The sequence below is a fragment of the Acinonyx jubatus genome, chromosome D3 (assembly GCF_027475565.1).
Source record: "Acinonyx jubatus isolate Ajub_Pintada_27869175 chromosome D3, VMU_Ajub_asm_v1.0, whole genome shotgun sequence".
Lineage (NCBI taxonomy): Eukaryota > Metazoa > Chordata > Mammalia > Carnivora > Felidae > Acinonyx > Acinonyx jubatus.
This window is the reverse complement of record NC_069392.1, coordinates 35,974,148-35,997,431: the sequence shown is the minus strand read 5'-3', so window position 1 is coordinate 35,997,431 and position 23,284 is coordinate 35,974,148. Positions and strand designations below refer to the sequence as shown.

General features: G+C 44.9%; 1 protein-coding gene across 2 annotated transcripts in view; it reads right to left on the bottom strand.

Moving 5' to 3' along the window:
- Positions 1–23,284, bottom strand: part of LAMA1 (laminin subunit alpha 1) — a 166,081-nt gene that overhangs the window by 74,050 nt on the left and 68,747 nt on the right. For both annotated transcript variants that reach the window (XM_053205731.1, XM_053205732.1), the window contains exons 10-19: positions 21,553–21,713; positions 19,755–19,895; positions 18,377–18,550; positions 16,350–16,451; positions 14,922–15,133; positions 14,029–14,140; positions 10,707–10,817; positions 7,016–7,143; positions 4,951–5,037; positions 4,029–4,240 (exon numbers count right to left, since the gene is read on the bottom strand). In XM_053205731.1, the coding sequence (XP_053061706.1) occupies positions 4,029–4,240; positions 4,951–5,037; positions 7,016–7,143; positions 10,707–10,817; positions 14,029–14,140; positions 14,922–15,133; positions 16,350–16,451; positions 18,377–18,550; positions 19,755–19,895; positions 21,553–21,713 (1,440 nt within the window). The remainder of the gene's footprint in view (positions 1–4,028; positions 4,241–4,950; positions 5,038–7,015; positions 7,144–10,706; positions 10,818–14,028; positions 14,141–14,921; positions 15,134–16,349; positions 16,452–18,376; positions 18,551–19,754; positions 19,896–21,552; positions 21,714–23,284) is intronic.

Here is a 23,284-nt window from a genome sequence, read left to right as displayed (position 1 = left end):
GACATTGTGTAAGTTGCCACAGGTCACACAGCTGTCAGTAGTTGTCCTGCTATGGTAACAATTCTAATAGGAATTATTACCAAAAAGGGTTTTTTTACTGTAAATAATACTAATTTAAAATAGTTGCCATTAGGGGCGCCTGGGTGGCTCAGTCGGTTACACTTCCGACTCTTGACTTCAGCTCAGGTCATGTTCTCACAGTTCGTGGGTTCGAGCCCCACATCAGGCTCTGTGCTGATGGTGCAGAGTCTGCTTGGGATTCTCTCTCTCTCCCTCTCCCTCTCCCTCTCCCCTCCCCTGCTCATGTGTGCACGCTCTCTGTCTCTCTCTCTCAAAATAAATACACTTTAAAGAAAATAAAATACAAAAAAATAAAATAAAACAGGTGCCAATAACCGACTGCTAGGTGCTTTACATATAATTCTCATAAGAACCTCATGATATCAAAATTATACCCACCTAACATATTTCGTATAAGGTGCCTTGAACAGTAAGGCTTGGTGGGGTTCCAGTGCCCCCGGGCTGTCCTGCAAAACCATTCCAGAAGCACCAATTCCGCTACCACACCAAAGCTGATGCGTCTCTGAGCTCCATTTCCTCCCTGATTCCTGCACACCTGAGTATCCAAATGCCTTCCCAACAACCCCCTAGGAATTCCCATGTCAGTAATACTGAATACTGGGATTCTCATTGGGGTTAACCTAATAAAACAGTAGCATATTAGCAGGTGGGGCCTCTGGGAAGTCCATGAGAGGGATTCTATCATAGCCTGGAGAGATTTCTTTTTTATTATTATTCTTTTTTATTATTTTAGAGAGAGAGAGAGAGAGAGAGAGTGAATATGCGAGCAGGGGAGAGGGGTGGGGGAGGGAGAGACAGAGAGAGAGAGAGAAGCAGTTTCCATGCCCAGTGTGGAGCCCAGTGTGGGGCTTGATCTCACAACCCTGGGATCATGACCTGAGCCAAGATCAAGAGTCAGACGCTCAACCAACTGAGCCACCCAGGCGCCCCTGGCCTGGAAGGATTTCTAGTGAAATATCCAGAAATAGTAAGAATTCATCTCCTCAAAGCTGGGGAACAGGAAAGAGGAAATGAAGCAAGAATAAAACTTACAAATGCTTGGAAACTAGAAAGAACCGGGACAGTGTCCCTCTATAACCAGTCCAGCCGCCTGGGCCACCATCCTGCCTGTCCTAACCCCTCCCTGCCTCCCAACCTCCAGCAGTCACGGAGCTTCTTCGCTTTTACCCCATGACAAAAGCTCTGCTGGAAACCCTCATTAATTCTGCCAGCAAGTTTCTTTTCTGGCCTTGTCTGTCTTCTTGTCAACTCCGTCCTCCACAGCGGTTCCAGAGTGACTGTTCAACACAGATCCGTTCAGGTGAGCTGGAGTCCGGGACAGATGGTGCTGTGCGGTCCACACTAGATGCAGTCTGCTTTCCGCCCATAAGCCGAGCCTCCTGCCCTGGCCCAACCTGCCTTTCACTTTCTAGCACACTCTTTCCCGACTCTGCTCCTCCGGCCTGGATGACACTTTCCCACCACTTGCCAGCCCACCTGGTCATCTCCTACCCATCCTCCTAGACTCACATCAAGTGGCATTTCCTCCAGAAGCAGCCGTGGATGGCCCTGGGCCCTTGCGGACCTTTGTGCGCACCCCAGGGATGGTCATTTATCACCCTAGAGACTTGTCTGTCATATCTGCCTGGCGCTACGTGCACGTGTCTCCTGAGCCCTGGGATGTGGCCGATGCAACTGACCAGCGAGATCTCAAATTTCCCTTAAATTAAGACCTGGGCCAACAGCTCGGACCCAGACCCAGATCCTATATGTTCTGACCCTCCTCCCCACTTCTGTTCATCACCAAGACCTATTATCTATGCAAAATACCGAAGCAGTTTTATCAATGCCGATGCAAATATAAAGGAAAATGATTCTTCTTTTTTTGGTCACAATGAAAAACTTTGAAATATGTTTGAATAACTCGGGTATGTAAATTCCCTTTTGCAGCTATGAATTTTATGTTATCTAAATTACAGATCAAGTGTTTCTTAGGAAAAGTTAGCATCCTAATTGAAATAGGCTATAAAATATGCACTGAATTTTGAAGGCTCAGTCTTAAAAAGGAAAGAAAATATCTCATCAATACTTTAAAAAATTTGATTACATGACAAAGTGATACTACTTTTACGTATTGGGTAAAATAAGATGTATTATTAAAATACATTTCATCTGTTTATTTATGTGTTGACAAGAAAAGAACTTCTAAATGTTTATTTATTGGTTTTTGAGAGAGAGAGAGAGCACACCCAAGTGGGGGAAGGGCAGAAACAGAGACACAGAATGTGAAACAGGCTCCAGGCTCTGAGCTGTCAGCGCAGAGCTTGACGCGGGGCTCGAACCCATGAACCATGATACCATGACCTGAGCTGAAGTCGGATGCTCAGCCAGCTCAACGCTCCAGCCACCCAGGCACCCCGGTGACTAGAAACTTTAAAATTACTTGTGCGGTTTACATTTCTACTGGATGGCATTAATTATAGAAAAATAATAAAAAGTATCATTTTTATTATTAGCATGTATAACAGCTACCATTTATTCCATGTCCAGAACTTTGTTATCTCACTGACTTCTCACATATATGTGTATATACACATATATATGCCTATGTCTATTTTATGTGTAAGGAAATAGTGGTTCAGAGAGGTTAGTAAATTTGTCTATTGTCACCCAGCTGGTTGTGACCAACCCTGAGCTCTAACCCGCATCAGTCAGACTCCAAAGCCTGAGACCCACATCTGTGCTTCACCTCCACACCATTACATGTAGCTCCTTAATAGACCTGGGTCGGGGCGCCTGGGTGGCTCAGTCGGTTAAGCGTCCGACTTCGGCTCAGGTCATGATCTCACGGTTCCTGAGTTCAAGCCCCGCTTCGGGCTCTGTGCTGACAGCTCGGAGCCTGGAGCCTGTTTCAGATTCTGTGTCTCCCTCTCTCTCTCTGACCCTCCCCCGTTCATGCTCTGTCTCTCTCTGTCTCAAAAATAAATAAACGTTAAAAAAAAAATAGACCTGGGTCATAATTTTTCCAACTTCTACGACAATACTTAGTATAGTGACTGCTTAATAAATGATGAATGAACAAACAATGAATCATCAAGGTTTGCAGTAAAGATGAAAAGAAATGGCATGAGTGTAGTGAAAACATTCTGTAAACTTTGAAGCTTTTCACAAATACCAGGTATCATAATTATCCTCCTATGATAACCAATCTAGGTGGCCTTGCTGATCAAGTCGACTGGCCCAAGGCTACAAAGCCTTACCTGCCTGGGAAAATATCTTTTCTGTATCGCTAGCACCCTCTTGTGTCCCCATGTTGTAATAGCATAGTAGGACTGGACATAGGAAATTATCAAAAAAATTTAAAAATGCCATTTTTTCTCTTTCACACCTTCAAGATCTGTGCCTAGAAATCTGAGGGCTGTATTACCAACTTGTAAGTTGGTCATCTCAGATATATGAAATTCTGCTTTCCTCAATGAATGATTCTAAGTGATCCGTAATGTCAGGAAGGAAGCACAGCCCTGCAGAGCAACGTGAGAGTCAGTAGTCCGGGCACAGACCTCTGAGACTCTAGGGTTGGAGTCTTCCCATTTCCCACCCTGTATCTGGAAATCCCGTCCGACTCAAGAGACCCCTGAGCCTGTCCTCACAAACACTGCAGGCTTTGACACCACTCTGCCTTCGCCACGGTCACTGGGAGCACTTGACCACTGTCAAGTCCCACTTTCTCCCCCAGTGGAAGGGCACTTATTTGCTAGACCATCTGACCTCGTTTATAGGAGCTGATCGAGCTAAGGCAGGGCAAGCAGGGAAGACATAGGTCTTGGGTCTACACTGGCATTAACACAAGCACCAGTTGAGATAAAGTTACCCCATAGGCTGAGCCCTTTGTGACACATGTAAGTAGATGGATGGAGACTTCACATGGCGATTAGTAACGGCTCTGACTTCGCAGCCCACACACTCACCACGGCAATTTTTAGCAGTCACGGCATCCCCATAGAAGCCGTCCGCACACCTCTCACAGTGGGCACCAGCCGTGTTCCCAATGCATTTCAGGCACTCTCCGGTGACGGAGTCACAGTGACCGGCCTCTAAGGGATCCACATTGCCGCTGCAGTCGCAGGGAACACAGGATTCCCCGGGCACTGTTGGGTTTCCATAGTAACCGTCTGCGCATCTGCAAAAAGGTTGAAGGAGGGATCCAACTGAATGCAAATACTCTAGACATGACCCCACCATCCAGGGATTCTCTGAATGGTTAATAAGTCAGACAGAACTCTTTTTACGTAAGATTTATTGTGGAGTGCAACACTGAGTTCGGGCGTTCAGATCTCCTCACTCGTTGTGAAGGCAGAGAGTGCATCCAAAATGAGCCATACATCCAAGCGGATGTGCACTCAGCCCTAGGCCAACTGTACCTGGATGCCACGGCCACGGGTATGGTGTGGTTCTCCTGGGGACTTTAGCCATAGCCGGGCACTGATACTTACACATGGGAAAAGACAGCGTTGGCTTTCAGGCGCCAGAGGATGGCTATTAAATCAAACTACCCCTCACCTCTGAAACTATCCAGAGTAAAGGGAGATTTCAATGTGTGAACAGCAAACACTGGCTCCTCGCTGTGTCTATTGTCACTGACGAGAACCCGTATTAGCTCAAGGAGGCTGAATGCTGTTCTTGAAAATTTCCCAGGGAGTTTTTCACACTAGTTTTTTAATCGGCACACTGGCTTTTCTCTATAATTATGTGAAATAATAATCACACCCCAAAGCTCTAAAATCATACTTAGCTACACATTTAAAAGTAAACACATATAACTGATATTGAAGTAACAAAAAAAGTCTGATGCAACTTTTTGAAATCAATTGAGTGATGCAGACAGAGTACCTCTCGCACCAAGCTCCCGAGTATCCCGGTGCACACTGGTCACAGACCACTTCGTCCCCATCTTCTAGGTGGCAGGTGGGGCTGAAACTGTCAAAACACTACAGATTAACACAATTTTCCAATGGGTGGGGTAGAATTTCTAAACATTTGAAGTGTTCATCTTTCAGGGGTGCCTGGGTGGCTCAGTCGGTTAAGCATCTGACTCCTGCTCTCGGGTCAGGTCATGATCTCATGGTTCATAAGTTCGAGCCCTTCATCGGGCTCTGTGTTGGCAGTGTGGAGCCTGCTTGGGATTCTCTCTCTCTCCCTCTCTCTCTCTCTCTCTCTCTCTGCGTCTCCTCTGCTTGCTCCCTCTCTCTCTCAAAATAAAATAAACATTAAAAATTTTTCAAAAACAAAAATAAAAATAAAATGCTCATCTTTTACCACTCCTTACAAACTTTCACTAGGTCTTTACTCCAGAACCCCGGTCCCCGACCATGCAGCCCATCTCACTGGGCAATGGCTGCTCACTGTTCCCTGTTCCTGCTTGTCCCTCAGCCCAGAGGGCACTTCTTCCCCTCTCTGGCTGGGTTCATCTTATCCCCCATCCCCAACTCAGCAGCCACCTCCTCCAGGATGCCTTCTCTGATGCTCCTCCTGGCCAAGCCAAGTTCCCCTCTCTGGGTTCCCTGTCACTGGTCTGGTTGCCTCGGAGCCCTCTCCACACTGGCCAAGAGCGAGCTCAAGCTTGTACATGACAGCCCATCAACATTCTCCAAAGGACCCACACGGCTGACAAAGGTCCCTTCAACCTCTGTTTCCGGGTTTTGGGGGGACCTGTGAAGGGAGCCATGGGGGCAGCTGAGAGTCTCCCACAATTTCATCCGAGTAGCCCTGCCTGTATCTGTTTTGCATGGTGCAGTTTCAAATAAAAATCCCCATGGAAGAATTCCCTGAGTCATGAAGGAAGAAGGGTCCTAACGGGAAAACCAGCAAGAGAGAAGCATGTTTTCAAACCACTGGCCTGCGAATGAGGCCGTGTGCACCACTGGCCCCTTCCACCTCCCCTCACGCTTTGTGCGGCAGGACCAACTGTGATTTCACAGATGGGATCTGCTCCTTTGTGCTACCCCACCTTGGCATACTCAGTTCCTCCTGCCCGGAAGGCCCTTCTCTGCGGCCTTCAAATTCCTTCTCATCCTCAAGCCTCAGATCAAAGGCTTTCTCTGAGTCATTCCTGGCAGATTCACACTCTCTGGACAGTGGACATACCTCCACCGAGTCATGACCACAGTGCGGGTTCCATGGGACCAGCAGCCGTGGATGAACACGTTGAACCAACCATGATGCTCAGTAGGCACTTGATAAATATCGGTTGAATCATTACGTGAGTTCAGCCCATTTTCAACAAGCCTCATATTTACCTATTTTGGGCATTATATCAAAAACTTCTTAAGGCCAGGAACAAAGTTTTATTCATTTCTGTGTACCTTATATGTCCCAGACCACTGGTAGGTACATACCCTATACATTAAAAGAATTAACGAGCAACGTTAGACCCAGAGGAGCAAAACTGTGCATCTTTCCTTGACATCACATAACTTTTCTTATTTAATTTAATGCACCAAACTTGTTCTTTTTTTTTTTTTTTTTTTTTTTTTAAAGAGAATCCAGGGGCACCTGGGTGGCTCAGTTGGTTAAACGTCCAACTTCAGCTCAGGTCATGATCTCACAGTTCGTGAGTTCGAGCCCCGCGTCGGGCTCTGTGCTAACAGCTCAGAGCCTGGAGCCTGCTTCAGATTCTGTGTCTCCCTCTCTCTCTGCCCCTCCTCACTCATGCTCTGTCTCTCAGTCTTAAAAATAAATAAAACATTAAAAAAATAATAAAATAAAATAAAATAAAAAAATAAAATAAAATAAAATAAAAGAGAATCCATTCCTCCACCTTTAATCCTACTTAATTACCACCGGGTTATCACACTCTTGTCACACACAAAGTCTGGCTCTGAAGAAATCAACGCACATCTGAATAGACATTGTGGCCGCACCGGGTGGAGCCCACCGGTGGAGTTGCCGGGCTTACTTGTTGGAGGCTGTGGAGAGGGGGCAGGCACACTGCTGGCAGTCCCTAGGAGTCCCTCGGGAAGGCAGCCCGTAGAAGCCGGGTGCGCACTGCTCACAGTGGTCCCCGGTGGTGTTGTGCTTGCACGCCTAGAACACGTGAATGAGGAGAAGACTCAGTTCAGGTCTCCTTAAAGGACTCTCTGATTCATCTACAAACAACTTGAAGTCAGAGTGGGAGGGGAAAAAAAAACAAAAAAAAGATCAAATGCTCAAACAAGTCACCAAACCCTGTCATATGAGGAGGGGTTGCCTGTGTCCAGATAAATGAATTAAAAAATGTCATTTGCACAATCTGTATAAATGAGAAGATTTCCCTTCAGCCCATGCTGGAGGAACTGCCTACCAGACTTGCCCGTCTGTGGGAAAGAACTAGAAAACTGGAGCAAAACATATCGAACAACTTCCTTCAGACACTGGACCACAGAGGGGTGCGGAAATACCTGAGACAAGGGAGGTGATGGGATGAACCCACGATCACATGTCTTTCTGCCCGGAGACACTTGCCAAGCTGGCAGGGAGTTGTGGGGGGCGGGGTGGGCAAGAAGGTGGTTTTGCGGAGTTGAGGAGACGGAGGTCAGAGTATGGGGAGGCTGGAACTGCAAGAATTTGGGCAGAGAACCAGAACTTCACAGAATAAGAGCTCCAGAAATCCCCACGGGAGACCCCTTCAAACAGCTACTGAATACTAAACTTCTTGGGTGTAGAGCGCGTTTCCATGAGGTCAGCTGAAAAATTCAGAACTCACACAGAGCCCAGGGACACTAGAATTGTAACCGGCCAGTATGGAGAACCTTTGTTAAACACCCAGAGTGCCCAGCAGAGACCCCAGAAGAAAAACTCATTTGCAGAAGGGTTAAGCCTGCCCTAGAATAGAGGTTATTTTAGACCCACCCTAACAAAACTTAAAAACAAACCTGGAGACAATCAAGCTGACCTATGGTAATTTACTGCGTGCCAAAACAAACTCTGACATTCTTTAAAGGAAAGCGACAAAATCCAAAAACTTAACAATGCACAATGTTCATCATGCAATCAAAAACTACTGGGTAGGGGCGCCTGGTTGGCTCCGTTGCTTAAGCATCTGACTCTTGATTTCGGCTCAGCTCATGACCCCAGCGTTGTGTGTTCGAGCCCCGCCTCGGGCTCTGCACTGGGCGTCGAAGCTGCTTAGGATTCTCTATTTCCCTCTCTCTCCCTCTGCCCCCTTCCTCTGCTCTCTCTCTCTAAAAAAAAAACCGAAAAAACAAATAAACAAAAAAACCCTACTGGATATGCTTCCACTAGTCAAATCTGGGAAAATTTGGAATCCATGAGTCCAGAGAGATAATCAGTAGGTAAATAAGTAGACATAAGAAAGGGGTGTGGGGTTCTTGCTTAGAGTGGAGGCTGTGTGCCAACCAGTAAGCATGGGGGGGAGTGCTGGAGTTGGAGAGCTACCCTTTTGCAAACATCGTGGTGGTGGGGCCAGAATCATCAGTGACTGCTACATCTAAGGGGAAAATATGATGATGATTATGTCCACTTGCAAAACAGGTATGATATGATTTTTTGCTCAAAGGGCCAGAACGGGGTTTTCTTTTTCTTTGGGAAAGCCATTATGTAGTTCTGCTAAAAAACCTCCTAAGGGTCTGTTTTTTTCTTTTCATTTAAGATTCTTTTTTAATTTGAAAGAGAGAGAGAGAGTGTGTGTGAGCAGGGGACAGGGGCAGAAGGGGGGGGGGGAGAGAGAGAGAGAGAGAGAGAGAGAGAGAGAGAAGCTTAACAGGCTCCACGCTCAGTGCAGAGCCAGACGCAGGGCTCAACCCCACAACCTTGGGATCATGACCTGAGCCGAAATCAAGAGTTGGACGCTCAACCGACTGAGCCACTCAGGCACCACTACTGCCGGGCCCCAAGTATCTGTTTTAATGCTGTCTCAGTCACCATCGCTTTAAGTGACCAGCCCCGTTGGAGGAGCTGGTATGTTAAGGATGAGAATGTTCATCTCCTTGGGAAGGAAAAACATCTTCTCTTGATTGGAAAAGAAAAATAACTTCACAGTGGAAAAACCCGACTGTCACCACCTTATCCGGCTGTCCCAGGCTAACGTCCCCGGGAAGAAGACCAGACCACATGTTCCTGACAGTGTGCACCGAGAGGGCATGTCACCTTCGCGTCTTCTTGCCTAAAATGCTTGACACTGGAAAGGAATGGGACATGAGTGGAAAACCTGACGAAATCGGAGTGAAGTCCGCAGTGGATGGGATACTGCCAGCGTGAATTTCTTAGTTTTAATCACTGGACTCTGGTTATGCAAGACCATCAGGGGATGATGTGTGAAGGTTGCACAGGGTCTCTCCACACTGGTTTTGTAAGCCTTTCTGTACATCTAACATGGTTTCCAAAACTTTTTCAATGACAAAAATCATGATCATTTATTATATTTAGAACTTGAAGGCCAGTGGCTATCAGCATCTTTGCTTTAACGGGGGTATCTATTTTTATATTTTGTCAATATATATTAGTAGAAGCCTGTGCAAACACCCTTTCAGCTCGCCTGTACCTTAAGTCATCGGTGCCACAACCACGGTCTGCTGACCACCCCTCGCTATTGGCAGAGGCCCTTGGAAGGCTGGCCTCGAGAACGCATGTGGAAAGGCAGAGGCATTTAAAAAAAGCAACGACCTCATCAAGCTCTGGGAAACGATCCTGAGGCACTGAGTGTGTGTGCAAATCATCATTTTATGCATTTCCTACAGACACTTGCATTCCCAGAACAAAGAAAGGAACAAAGAACAAAATGAAAGCTTTACTTACAGAATCAAGAAAAACCAGGCTCTAGAGAGAATAAGCAATCCAGGGCATCTCCCTGGGTCTGATAATTAATTTTCCCTAGCCCTAGGACTCAATCAACCTCTTTTGGAAAGAGTATGAAGGTTTCCCTGCTGTGAATCAGACTCAGCTGATTAACATACGTGTTCACTCGATCTACGTGCAGTAAATCCATTAGAACCCAGGAGTATGGCCTGGCTTCCGGGCAAAAGAACCGAAAAGAATTTCTGATTGAAGTTAAAAAACAAGTCTTGCCCTGTATCTGCCCCAAAGTTCATTCTCAAGATTAACTGCATATTTGTCAAGCCATGTTTCAACTCATGTTGCATGAAAGAAGCACTTGTTTGAAGAGTTTATCCAAGCTAACAACTATGAAGCATTATATATTGTACAAATGAGTGTGATTATCAGAAGTTTTATTATCCCTTTTATGATATACTGTGTAATATGTTAAAAAATGCTAGCATTTTCATGTAAAACACCTGATCCTTTTTATTTAATTGGTGGGTAATATTTTCTACCTGTATATAGCTTTATAATCTTACAAAGTAAATTCGTTGTTCTAATAAAAGACCCGCAAAGAAATTATATATCCCTTTTCCGTTTTCACCAAAGTAACCTTTTTTTTTTTTTTTTTTTTTTTTTCAAAAAAGAGTGTGTGTGGCGGGGGGAAGCAGGAAACATTTTATGACATGAACTTAAGTCTGCAAATTTCCTTTGGAGTCTACAAGGGCAGGGATAATCTGTGAAGGAAGCATTTTGTTCTAAACCACTTCTGCATAGCAGATGGCTTTGGGATGGGTGGGAGGGGGCACTCAAGGTTTTAGGAACAGACTCACAAAGCAAACGCCGTGGATATCGCATTCAGTTGCATGGCCATGGCATTCACAGGGTTGACAAATTCCTCCAAAGAGTATTCCATCCACACGATAATAGCCAGGGAGACAGGACTACAAAAGAGGGGCGGGTAACACACACCGGTGAAGGCAACCTTGGACATTATCGAAATCAGCATCTTTTTTTATTATTATTTAAAAAATTTTTTAAGTTTATTTATTTATTGAGGGGGAGAGAGAGAGAGAGAAAGAGCGAGCATGAGTGGGGGAGCGGGAGAGAGAGAGGGAGACAGAGAATTCCAAGCAGGCTCCACACTGTCAGTGCAGAGCCCCACAAAGGGCTCGAAATCAGGAAACCTCGAGACTGTGACCTGAGCCAAAATCAAGAGCGGACGCTTAACCAACTGAGCCACCCAGGCGCCCCTCATCTTCTTTTCAATACGTTAGAAACATAAATGGCTCCATTTTCTAGAAGTAGAGAAACTTCTTTTTCCCCTCAAACTTCTTTGTCGAGGCATCATCTACGTGCCATAAAATGCTCCCATTTTAAGGGCACGGTTCAATGAATTTTTTAGTAAACTTCCCAAAGTGTGCAACCGTCACCATAAATCTAGCTCCTTATTTATTTTTTGTTATTATTTATTTATTTTTAATTTTTAAATTTAAAAAAATGTATATATAATTTATTGTCAGGTTAGCCAACATACAGTGTGCAAGTGTGCTCTTGGTTTTGGGGGTAGAGTCCCGTGATTCATGAGACACCCAGTGCTCATCCCAACAAGTGCCCTCCTCAACGCCCACCACCCACTAACCCCTTATTTCTTTTTAAAGGTAGAAGCACGCACACCCAAACCTGGTGGGTATACAATGGGTCAGCATGTACTTCAGCGGTATCCCACTGCAATATTATTAGAAATCATGTGGGGCACCTGGGTGGCTCAGTCAGTTGAGCGTCCGACTTCGGCTCAGGTCATGATCTCGCAGTCCATGAGTTTGAGCCCCGCGTCAGGCTCTGTGCTGACCGCTCAGAGCCTGGAGCCTGTTTCGGATTCTGTGTCTCCCTCTCTCTCTGACCCTCCCCCGTTCATGCTCTGTCTCTCTCTGTCTCAAAAATAAATAAACGTTAAAAAAAAATTAAAAAAAAGAAAAAAAAAAGAAATCATGTAACACTCAGCCACTTAACCAGTGTTTCGATCAAGAGGGCATTTTCCTCTCAACTTGATTTTATTTTCTTCTGCTTATAACTCACTAAATATTACCATCAAAGTCTTCAAGCGTAGGTCGGTGTCAAACCGCATCAGTTTAATGGAGCAAGCGTTACAGGTGTGCTTTCTGAAGTATCCAGGGCCATCCCCTGCCTGTGAGGAGCTGGGGACCGCCCCGGACACAGTCACCCATGTCATAATTCTCATGATGACCCTGAGAAATATTCTATTTGATAGACATGAAATCTGGAACACAGAACAGTTAGGCACCAGGCCCACTGTGCCAGTGGAGCAAGTAAAGTTGCCACCCAGACCCGTGGCCACAGGGCTGCCCGGGGCCACACCAGACACAAAACATGTTCAGAATGCAGACTGGGGAGTGATGACTTTGGAGGCCAGCATACTCCCGTGGGGCCACGGATGAGGGATGTGGATTTCGTTTTTATTTGTTGTAAAAAGTATTAAAACTGCATTTTCATTATATAAATAATATACACATGCATTCATTCACACTGACCTTGTGAATGTCCTCTAATACCTCCATGCAGCCATACTCCCCTCAAGGGCAATGGGCTAGTCTACAGGTGGGCACCGACTGGGGTGGGGGTCTGTGTGGTCCCTACAGGGCTATCAAGAATTCCATTCCTGGGGCGCCTGGCTGGCGTCTGACTCTTGATCTCAGCTCAGGTCCTGATCTCAAGGTTCGTGAGTTTGAGCCCCACCTTGGGCTCTGTGCGGATGGTGCAGAGCCTGCTTGGGATTTTGTCTCTCCTTCTCTCTGCCCCACCCCAGCTCGTGCTCTCTCTCTGTCTCTCTCAAAATAAATAAATAAACTTAAAAAAAAAAAAAAAAGAATTCCATTCCCCACCAATAGCTGCCCAATTCCTTATGTCAGCTTTTGATTAAAGAATTCGTTCTTTTGTCTGACAAAAACACTGAAACATTTGTGTTAAGCTTCGTGCACTTGCTTGAGCCATCATCGTAGGCACATCAGTATTTTTCTCTCCAAACCCAGTGGACTTTTGAGTTCTGCAGCAGCAACTGCTCACTGCTGCCCCCTCTTGGTCTAGCTGGGACAGGCTTTTACTTGATCTGCCCGCTTTCCTATTTCCACATCCCACACTCTATAAGGTAGCCTTAAGGTCATTTACCCGTTAAATATTAACTACACAGGAATTAGGACCTACAGACATTTCCTTGGCCTAAGAATAAATGTTTCAGATCTAAAAAAAAAAAAAAAGTTCATTGGATCAAAAAAGAAACAACTCTGCAAAAAATTTAAAATAGCAACAGAAATATTTAATTAAATATTTACATCATGAAGCATGGGCCAGCTTTCTTAACTGCAATGTTTATAATTGATAAACATCCATAAAAATGAATCATAAATACAGTGTTCTCACTTTGTAAAAATGATTGCCAGACAATCACAGCCAATGACAAATGTTCATAATTATAGTCAGTCTTGAACACGGGAGAGGCGGGACCGTGGGGTGGTTAACAGCACAGATGAACTTGAAACCTGATGTGACTACTTCCTAGCTCTTTCCTACAGAAAGAGGTGAGGATAGTGCCAAATACACAGAAAGTTATCAATACTTATGTCCAAATCATTTCAAAAAATATTTCAAAGAAAAAAATTTTAACCAACAGATTACTTTTAGTGATGATTCAAGTGCATTTTCTCACCCTTCATTGTGGGATGGAGCTCACCTAAGTTAACATAGCTGGGGGCCATAAAAAAGTCTCAAAACGGGCCTGGCTTGTCCAGTGCTTTCTAGATTGCATGCTGGTGATTAGTAAACATTCAGATACAATCAAGTTCAGTCCTCCTTAGAAATGCAAAATATGGCATGCAGTTTTCCAGATGACTAAGGCAAGAGGGTAGACTTAATTCGGAGCATTTCCAGGTGCCCCAGAACCCCCCTCTGCAGGCGGCACCAGATTTCTTTAAACATTGTGTTTGCTAATATTCCTATAGCCTCTAAAAGTCTGAGCCAAACATGGGGTTTCTAAAGTTAAAAACCAAGTGTGGGCCACTGTATTACCTTCAGGGTGCTTTCTTCCCCTTAGGAAAGAACAAAAGGGAGGGGACAGGAAGGGAATAAGAGAAGCCTCACCTCACAGGAGATCCCTGCATAGCCTTGGGGACATTCGCAGTGCTCCACCTCCGTGGCCAGTGCCAGGTCTATGACGTTAGGGCTGGCTGTGTCCAAAGAGACAGAATCCAACCTACCGATAGATAGGGGTCATCACGTGACTTAGATACCCACCTGCAAATGACATCTAACACCTTGAGGAAGGTGGATTCTTAAAAAAGGCCTGTTCAAGCAAAATGGTGATGTGACTTTTGTAAGTAAAGATTTTCACACCAATATGATTTCTGCAAGCCATCAGTATTCGCTGGAAAGCCTTTGCAACATTTGGTGGAAAGACATGTGATTGCCCAGACAGCTGTGGGAAGGATCTGATGCTGTCCAGTCTGAGCTGAAGTGCTTCAGAAAAACAAATCTATTCAATAATCCTATCTTGAATACAGAGATTGTCCTTAAATGTGTAATTCCGTGTTTGCTTTAGCTGTAGCCAATGTTTATACTTAGCCTGGCATTGCCAGAAATTGCCCTTCTAGAAGCAATAAAAAGACTAAGGATGGGAACATTAGCTTAAATAGACAGTAAAATCTAAGACCGTTAACAACGGGAGGGTGAAAACTAGATAGATGCAAGATGGTCCCAGCCAATTGTTAACTTGTCAGGAAGTTCTCAGAAAAACACCCTACACGTTTCTGATCCTGACGTCAAGACTATCTCCTTACTGAGACACACATTTGTCATGGACAACTATTCTTACATCTTCCATAAAATTATAGTAATAAAAATATTTTTACAACAGCTGGTTCCATTGGGTGTGCCCTTAAAATAATCAAGTAAAATATGCTTAAAATGCATAATAACAGATAAACACAAGATTAAAATACCTTCACCAAAACCCTTCTCTCTCTTTCAATACCCACCTGTAAAGAGCCATTTTTGCAGAATTATAGTTGGCTCTGATCAGGAGATGTGTCACATTGGCAAGGACAGTCATCAGTTGGTCACGATCTATCTCCTTTTTGTTATTAAAATCTCGGAAGTTCTCTGGCACAAGTCTGACCACGTTTAAATACTCTTCATAGGGCTGTAATGACAGGCCCTCAGCCTGGGTGCTTAAAGTGAGTCCATTTCCCTAACATTCAAAACAAGAGGAAATATATTTGTAATTCAACTTCACGGCCAAAAAGTAAAAGCAAATTTGTATTCAGCAACATGGCTTTTCATTTGTGCTTAGGTTCTCAGGGTAAACATGTAATTGTGTCTATAGCTCTTGGTCCAGAACAATCAGAGGAAAGGTGTTTCAATGTAGCACCCTCAGAGGGAATCAGACTGTAAATCTAAAGACAGGGTCCTTCCCTGGGATCTCAGAAAAGAAATGGCATATATTCACCCACAATTTTCCTCAAAGCAATCAATCTGACACACCTAATCTTTTTTTTGAAACTTTTAAAAAATGTTTTCATTTATATTTGAGAGAGAGAGAGAGAGAGAGAGAGAGAGAGAGAGAGACAGTGTGTGAGTGGGGGAGGGGCAGAGAGAGATGGAGTCAGAATCCGAAGCCGCCTCCAGACTCTGAGCTGTCAGAACAGAGCCCAACGCGGGGCTTGAACCCACGAGCTGTGAGAGATCATGACCTGAGCTGACGCTGGACGCTCAACTGACTGAGCCCAGGCGCCCCATGGCACCCATAATCTTTAACTGAAGAGCAAAAGTAGAAAAAGTATGTAAAAATACCTCTAGCTTTCATAAATTGCCATTCACAAAAATGCTTTACGTCACACGGTTCCCACCCCGAGCAGGCTGGACAGGGAGATTTTAGTCATTAAAGGTGCAGACTAGAATCTGAAGTGGTTTCTTACCTTTGGGAAAACTACCGGGGAGGCTGAGCTGGGCCTTTTGGTGACGGGGGAGGAGAAGAGTGAGGGGACAGGATTAGGGACAGAGGCTGAGAACAAAAATGGCACCGCATCTCCTGTCCCCACACTGCCAGGCGCTGTCACCTAACCATTCATATGGGGGCCAACGTGGCAGGAGGAGACAGAGGGAGTCAAATGGCTGGCAAGGCAGTTCCAACATCAAGACAAACACCTGTCTCCCTTTTAAATGTGAAAAGATGTGTCAGCTTCCAGGATCCAGGGAAGAGCCGCGCGTGCTCCCCTGAGGCAGTTCCGGAAACGGACCCGGAGACACTCAGTCTGCTCGGTTTCCAGATGAGGCAAAGCACTGCCGAATGGCCACCCGGCCAAGCGCTCCTTGCTACTAGAGGTTCCCTTAGCTACTCGGAGTCACAAAACTGTCACCCAACTAAGCCCTTGAGCTCCACAGCAAAGCAGCGTGAGAGCGCCTACCTTGATGATGACATCGGTGTGCGACATGAGGTCGCCATCCACTGTCTCCACTGGAATATCATAGGACACTGTGTACTTCAGGAATCCACCGAAAGCAGTCAGCTGGAACACGTAAGCGAGCGTGAACACCAAGGGCAAATCATCACAGCCCCTCAGCAAGAGAAAGTAGTGGCCAGGATCCATCGGGAAACAACCAGGCGACAAGGTGTCCAAGTGGCCACAGTATGTAAGGAGGTTCACATTAAGCCAGTGAAAAGAAAGCATATTACAAGAATATTTTGTTTGATTGATATTACCATAAGGCAGGACATAATTTTTTTAATGTTTATTTTTGAGAGAGAGAGAGAGAGGAGGGAGGGACAGAGAGAGAGGGAGACAGAGGATCTGAAGCTCAACAGCAAAGAGCCTGATGCGGGGCTCGAACTCACAAACCACAAGACCATGACCTGAGCTGTCAGATGCGGAACTGACTGAGCCACCTAGGCGTCTCGATGCAGGATATAATTTAAGTGGACAGAAGAATGATGTACTCCTTCTTAGAGACCCTAAGGTTAATTAGCATAAATAAACTCCTGTGAATCACACAATGGACATGTATTTCACTTAAATCCTCTAGGATTTAGGAGTTAAATCCATGACAATAACCCCAACATTCTGATCTCACTGCCTGATTGTAGGAGAACAATAAGGAACCTGTCTCATCTGCCAGAAGAAAGACAAAAGCTTTATCTTCCTGGTCATAGCCTCTAATGTAAAGTGGAGATTTTCTTTGCGACAGGTATGTTACAACAATATCATGTTCAGAATCTAGTCTTTGCACCACAGAATCGGAGAGGCGATCTTAGCAGAAAAAAGAAATCACTGACTATTGGTAATAAGATCACATAAACAGAGTACATCTTCTAGGATTATAATTTGATGGGGAAAAGGAAATCATTTTCAAAATAAGCACCACTTAAACCTAAATCTAAGTAAAACAAAATCTAAAATTAAAATATAACCAACAAATGAAACAGAAGCTTACCAAGCTAAAAAACCTACACTACGATGAAACATACCATTACTTTATTTTTTTATTTAAAGAAGAAAAAATTTTTTAATGTTTATTTATTTTTGAGAGACAGAGACGTGGCACAAGTGGGGGAGGGGCAACGAGAGAGGGAGACCCAGAATCCGAAGCAGGCTCCAGGCTCTGAGCTGTCAGCACAGAGCCCAACGCGGGGCTCGAACTCACGAACTGTGAGATCATGACCTGAGCTGAAGTCGGCCGCTCAGCTGACTGAGCCACCCAGGCGCCCCAACATACCATTACTTTAAAACAAACTGAACGCATGGAGAAGGTGAACATGGAGCTCGTGTTACTGAGATGGATTCCACTGAGTATATTCCCAGGTCATCCGAATCTGGGGAGAAGGCTTTATTGGTGAGGAGGAAGGGGACAACAGCCTTGAGGGCTGACTTAAGTCACAGCAACCAAATTTCTGCCTCACGGAACCACCATTTTGCATCTTCTTCAAATGGAAAGTACTCTATCTGTCGCTGACTGTGGATGTTAGGCGAGAGACGGTCTGTCCTGACGCTGAAACCGGCAGTGCCCCAGCCTCACAGCGCAGCCCTCCCTGCCTGAGTACCTCCTACGTGCCAGGCTCACTACCGTGCCATGGGGCCAAGGTATGTACAGGGCTAACCAGACAAAGCAGGAATGTGACCGACATTTCACACAGGCCCACGTGATCCAGGGACCCAGAGCAAAGTAGAAAGTCTGTCAGGGGAGGAGGGGACCAGGCTTCTTACAACAGACTGCTTATGACCGATATGGCCGAGTAAAAAGTCCGTCTTTTAATGATGTAATAAAGTCAAGTAAGGATAAGCAAGACCATGTGAGTCAGGCAAGTGTAAGTAAATGCTGTATAATTTTCTGTCAAACCCTCAAGTGACCATAAGACGACTTAAAGTGCCAAGTTCTGTTCTTTCTTAACGTGCCTTGAGATCTTTGTCCAAGCTGTTACTTCCGATGATGGCCCTACCTTATTTCCGAGGTAGGCCTCCGGTGCCGACCAGTAATACTTAGAAGTCAGCCTCTGCGTGGCCACCGTGTTGTTGATGCTAATCTGATGACGCCCACCTAGTGCGTCTTGCTGAGATGGGATCTTGCTCGGACTGATCAGGTCGGTGACAAGCCACCCAGACATGTCTTTCACCTTAAAAAAAGATTCAGAATTTAGGAATACGAAATAAAGTCATCTTAGGTTTCACCCAGAAATCCTCACGGTGAAGAAACAGATCCAGAAAGCTTAGCTAGGGACAGAGCTAACACACTGTGGCCACAAAACCACACGACCCATGACCCTTCTACTTGTCAAAGGGCCGAGAAGACCTGAGAACGAGTCAAACACTCCTCAAATCCAGATCAATTATAGCCAGGTAGGTGAGCAAAACTGTCAAGGCCACGGATATATATCTTAGATTAAAAAAAAAAAATGGCAAAGACCTTAGTAAATGCATTGAACAAAATGTTTTTTGCTAACTCTGATCATCTTCATCATTGCTTCCTGTTTTTTACCAACAAGCTGAAAAGTATATCAGTATAACCTCCAGATCCTATCCTCCCAATCTGTCACCTACAAAGAGAGGACAAGCCATCGCACCAGCATGGTGGCCACAGGGATTCACCTTCACTCTCAGATACTGACTGAGATTCCCACTCCCTCCCCTATGTGGTTCCCACTCCTCCTAACCTGCCAGTGATGGAGGGAGGGGAAAGGGAGGGCAAGGAGAGTCAGGGACTAGCAACCCCCAACCCCTCCCTGAATACCAGTCTCCCGAGATGGGCCATGGGGAGGCAAGGTGGTTCCCATGGATGAGCCCTATGCCCTACAGTCTTCCCTAACCCCCAGCCATCACACTGTCCTCCCAAGGCACCACATGGCATCCCCCTAGGACTTCCCACTCCCAGAACAACTGAGGCTACCTTTCCTCATAATCCCTATGTCACTCACTGTTGTTCCTACCCTCACCAGGTTCTCTGAACTAGAAAATTCTGCATGAGCCCTTGTCCTGATGTGCTTCCTGGCCCGAGACCAGTGTGGAGCAGATGCGGTGAGATCTGACCCCACAACCTGATACATTTCCCCACAGGAGAAATTTAAACATGATACATTCTACGATACCATAATATCCTATTGTTTGGATAGGGAAATGTATGTAGGAACAAACACATGACCAGGAAAGAAACTTTTGTGACACTTTAGTAGTAAGCTGCCTCTGATCTATGCCAATGTCATTCCAAACTGCCGAGAGGGGTATTACAGGGAAAGACAGCCTCCATGCTTTAGAACACAGCTCCCAGACAGCTCATTTGAGATGCTCGCTTCTTAAATCCTGGCTCTCGGAAGGTACCCGCACCTGACTGATGGACCAAGAAAGGCTGTCGCAGACATCGGAAACGCCAAAGCAGAAGCACTCCGAGCAGCCCTCGGGGTTTCTCTCCTTCAAGTTATAGAATCCTGGCTTGCAGAGGTCACAATTTTCCCCTTCAACATTTTCCTGCACATTAGAGAAAAGATTAGCTTTGAAACCAGTGTGTTCTAGGTAGATGGAATTAAGTGACATTAACATGACATTAACAAGAAAGGCATTTGGTGATCCAGAGAGACAGGTAAATAAATAGATGCTCAAAGTAAATGTAAAGCCTCATGATGTCATTAATTCCAGGACACATATTTTGAAATAATTACCATTTAATTTTGTAGTCGAGAATGAGGGTCAGGATCTCAGAGCTTGGTCATTATTTTGAAATGGCTTTTTTTCGTACTGTTTTGTTTTAAATCTCCCATTTTTGCTAGTCTTTAAAGAATCTTAAAATCTGAAGAGTGCTATATAATTGTCTTATTGATAAATGCTCAAGACTATTTTCAGTCACTTATAACATGTGCCTAAGACTCTGATTACATAGGAAGAAGCACATAAGATACAATGGGAAGTCCTACAATTATGGCTATCATGAGGAAATGGATATTAATATCAGATAGCAAAAAAGCTCTACCACCCTGGTACCCAATTAATGTGTTTTTATCACTGTCTAATTCCTTTTTTTTAAACTTTATTTTTAACGTTTATTCATTTTTGAGAGACAGAGACAGGGTATGAGTGGAAGAGGGGCAGAGAGAGGGAGACACAGAATCTGAAGCAGGCTCCAGGCTCTGAGCTGTCAGCACACAGCCCAATGTGGGGCTTGAACTCATGAACCGTGAGATCATGACCTGAGCTGAAGTCAAACACTTAACTGACCGAGCCACCCAGGAACCCCTTCAATCCCTTTTTTTAAAGTTTATTTCTTTATTCTGAGAGACAGAGACAGAGAAAGAGTGAAAGAGTGCACCATGAGCAAGCACAAGCAGGGGAGGGCAGAGAGAAGGAGAGAGAATTCCAAGCGGGCTCCATGCTGTGTCAGGGCAGAGGCCAACTCGGGGCTCGATCTCACACACCATGAGATCATGACCTGAGCCAAAATCAAGAAATCGGATGCTTAACTGACTGAATCACCCAGGTACTCCTGTCCAACTCCTTTTTTAAAATATTTATTTATTTATTTTGAGACAGAGAGAGAGCAAGAGTGGGGGAGGGGCAGAGAGAGAACAGAGGGAGAATCCCAATCAGACTCTATACTGTCAGCACAGAGCCTGACGTAGGGCTTGAACTCACAAACTGTGAAATCATGACCTGAGCTGAAACCAAGGGTCAGACGCTTAACTGAGCCACCCAGGCACCCACCCTGTCCAATTCCTTTTTAAGAGAAATCTACAATAACGTATCTGCCTTTAATTTATGTTCTTACAAATTTTGTATTTACCTGGTTCTCCTCTAAACATTAAGCAGGAAAAGGATGTCATACACGAGGTTAATGGCCCAGGCTTCAGAAATGCAGTATTTGGTTTCATCTTGCAAGTCACAGAAATACCTCTGGACTATGTGGCCATTGCCCAGAAGCCGCCAAAAAAAAAACCCAAACTGGGCGTGCCCATCTAAGTCCGAGGACATGGATGTGACATAACCTCATGCTTGTCAGGAAGGTGCGGGGAAGGAGAGTTCTATTTAAATCTTGCTGCCTTGCTCAAGAACTGATCTTCTGAGCCTGTGGAATGTGTTCCTTTCTTGCACACCTCAAAGGAAACTCAGGGTCACCTTCAACCCCCGCACATACCTTGCAGAGACAGGGCTCTGAGCATGGGTCCTCGTTCACACTGCCAGCCCGGCTACACTCACAGCGGACACAGGCTGGGTAAGCCTTATAACCAAATTGGCAGTGATCACATTTTTCTCCTGCGTAGCCTTCCTTGCATGGACATTGACCTGGCCACTTCCCTGGGAAGAAAAGGATAGTGATGGCCCATCAGGAGGGTAAAAAGTAAAGTAGGGGTTGGCAAACTATTTCTGTAAAGGGCCAGACACGAAATATTCCAAACTTTTTGACCAAAGGATTGCTGTTGCAATTACCCAACTCTGCCATGACTGTTCCTTTTTTTTTTTTTAACGTTTATTTTTGAGACAGAGAGAAACAGAGCATGAATGGGGGAGGGGCAGAGAGAGAGGGAGACACAGAATCGGAAACAGGCTCCAGGCTCTGAGCTGTCAGCACAGAGCCCGACGCGGGGCTCGCACTCACGGACTGTGAGATCATGACCTAAGCCGAAGTCGGACGCTTAACCGACCGAGCCACCCAGGCGCCTCTCTGCCATGACTGTTTCAAAGCAGCCATGCATAATACATAAACAGATGGGCATCACTCTGTTCCAATAAAACTTTATATACAAAAACAGGCGGTGTGCCAGCTACGGCACTTGGACCATAGTTTGTCAACCCATGGTTTAAAAAAAGAAAACAGAGATGAGAAACAGAGGCTAGTGAGAAGGTAAAACGGTGCCATGACTTTGGAAAACAGTCCGGTACGTCTTCAAAATATTAAGCAGGGAGTTACTCTACGACCCAGCAATTCCACTCCTAACCTTTTACCTAAGAAAAATGAAAACATACATCCACAAAGAAGTTACACAGGGATGTTTGTAGCAGCATTATTCCTAATAACCAGAAAGTGGAAACAAAGGAAATACTCATCAACTGATGAATGGATATATAAAATGTGGTATATAAATGCAATGGAGTAGTATTCAGAAAAGAAAAGGACTAAAGTATGATAGATGCTACAACACGGATAAACCTTGAAAACATTATGCTAAGAAGCCAGTTTCAAAAGACCATATATTGTATGGTTCTATTTATATGAAATGTCCAGAATAAGCAAATCTACAGAGAGAAAGTAGATTAGCGGTTGCCTAGGGCTGCGGTGGAGGGTGTGGAGGGAAATGGGGAATGATTACCAACAGGTAACGGCGATGAAAATGGTCTAATATTAGGCTGCCTTGACGGTTGTAATCATGAATATACCGAACCGACACTTTAAATGGGTGAATTGTATGCTAGTGAAGTGTATCACAATACAGCGTTTTGTTTTGTTTTGTTTTGTTTTGTTCTGTTTTGTTTTGAAAGCACAAGACAAATGGTAAAGGGCAGTGAGCAGTATCTCTGCTTTAATGCCAGCTTTGAAACTTTCTAGTTGTGTAACCTCAGCCAAGTTTATTAACTGCTTTGCGCTAGTTTCCTTGCTTATAAAATGCGTTAAATAATTTCTGCTATGGTTGAATGCTTAAATGATACATTTTTTAAAATGAACCCAATCAAGGGTAATTGTCGCTACAATCAACATCACCCTCATTAGCATTAGGTTCCCATCACCAGTCACATGTAGGGATTAATTCAGTTCTGTAAATTACCCTCCACATTTCAGGCCCCACAGTTGGCACAACCTTCCCTGTGGATCGATATCCATTTTAACTGCTAGTGACTGAGAATTGGATAAGGTCACAGAAATCTTTGAA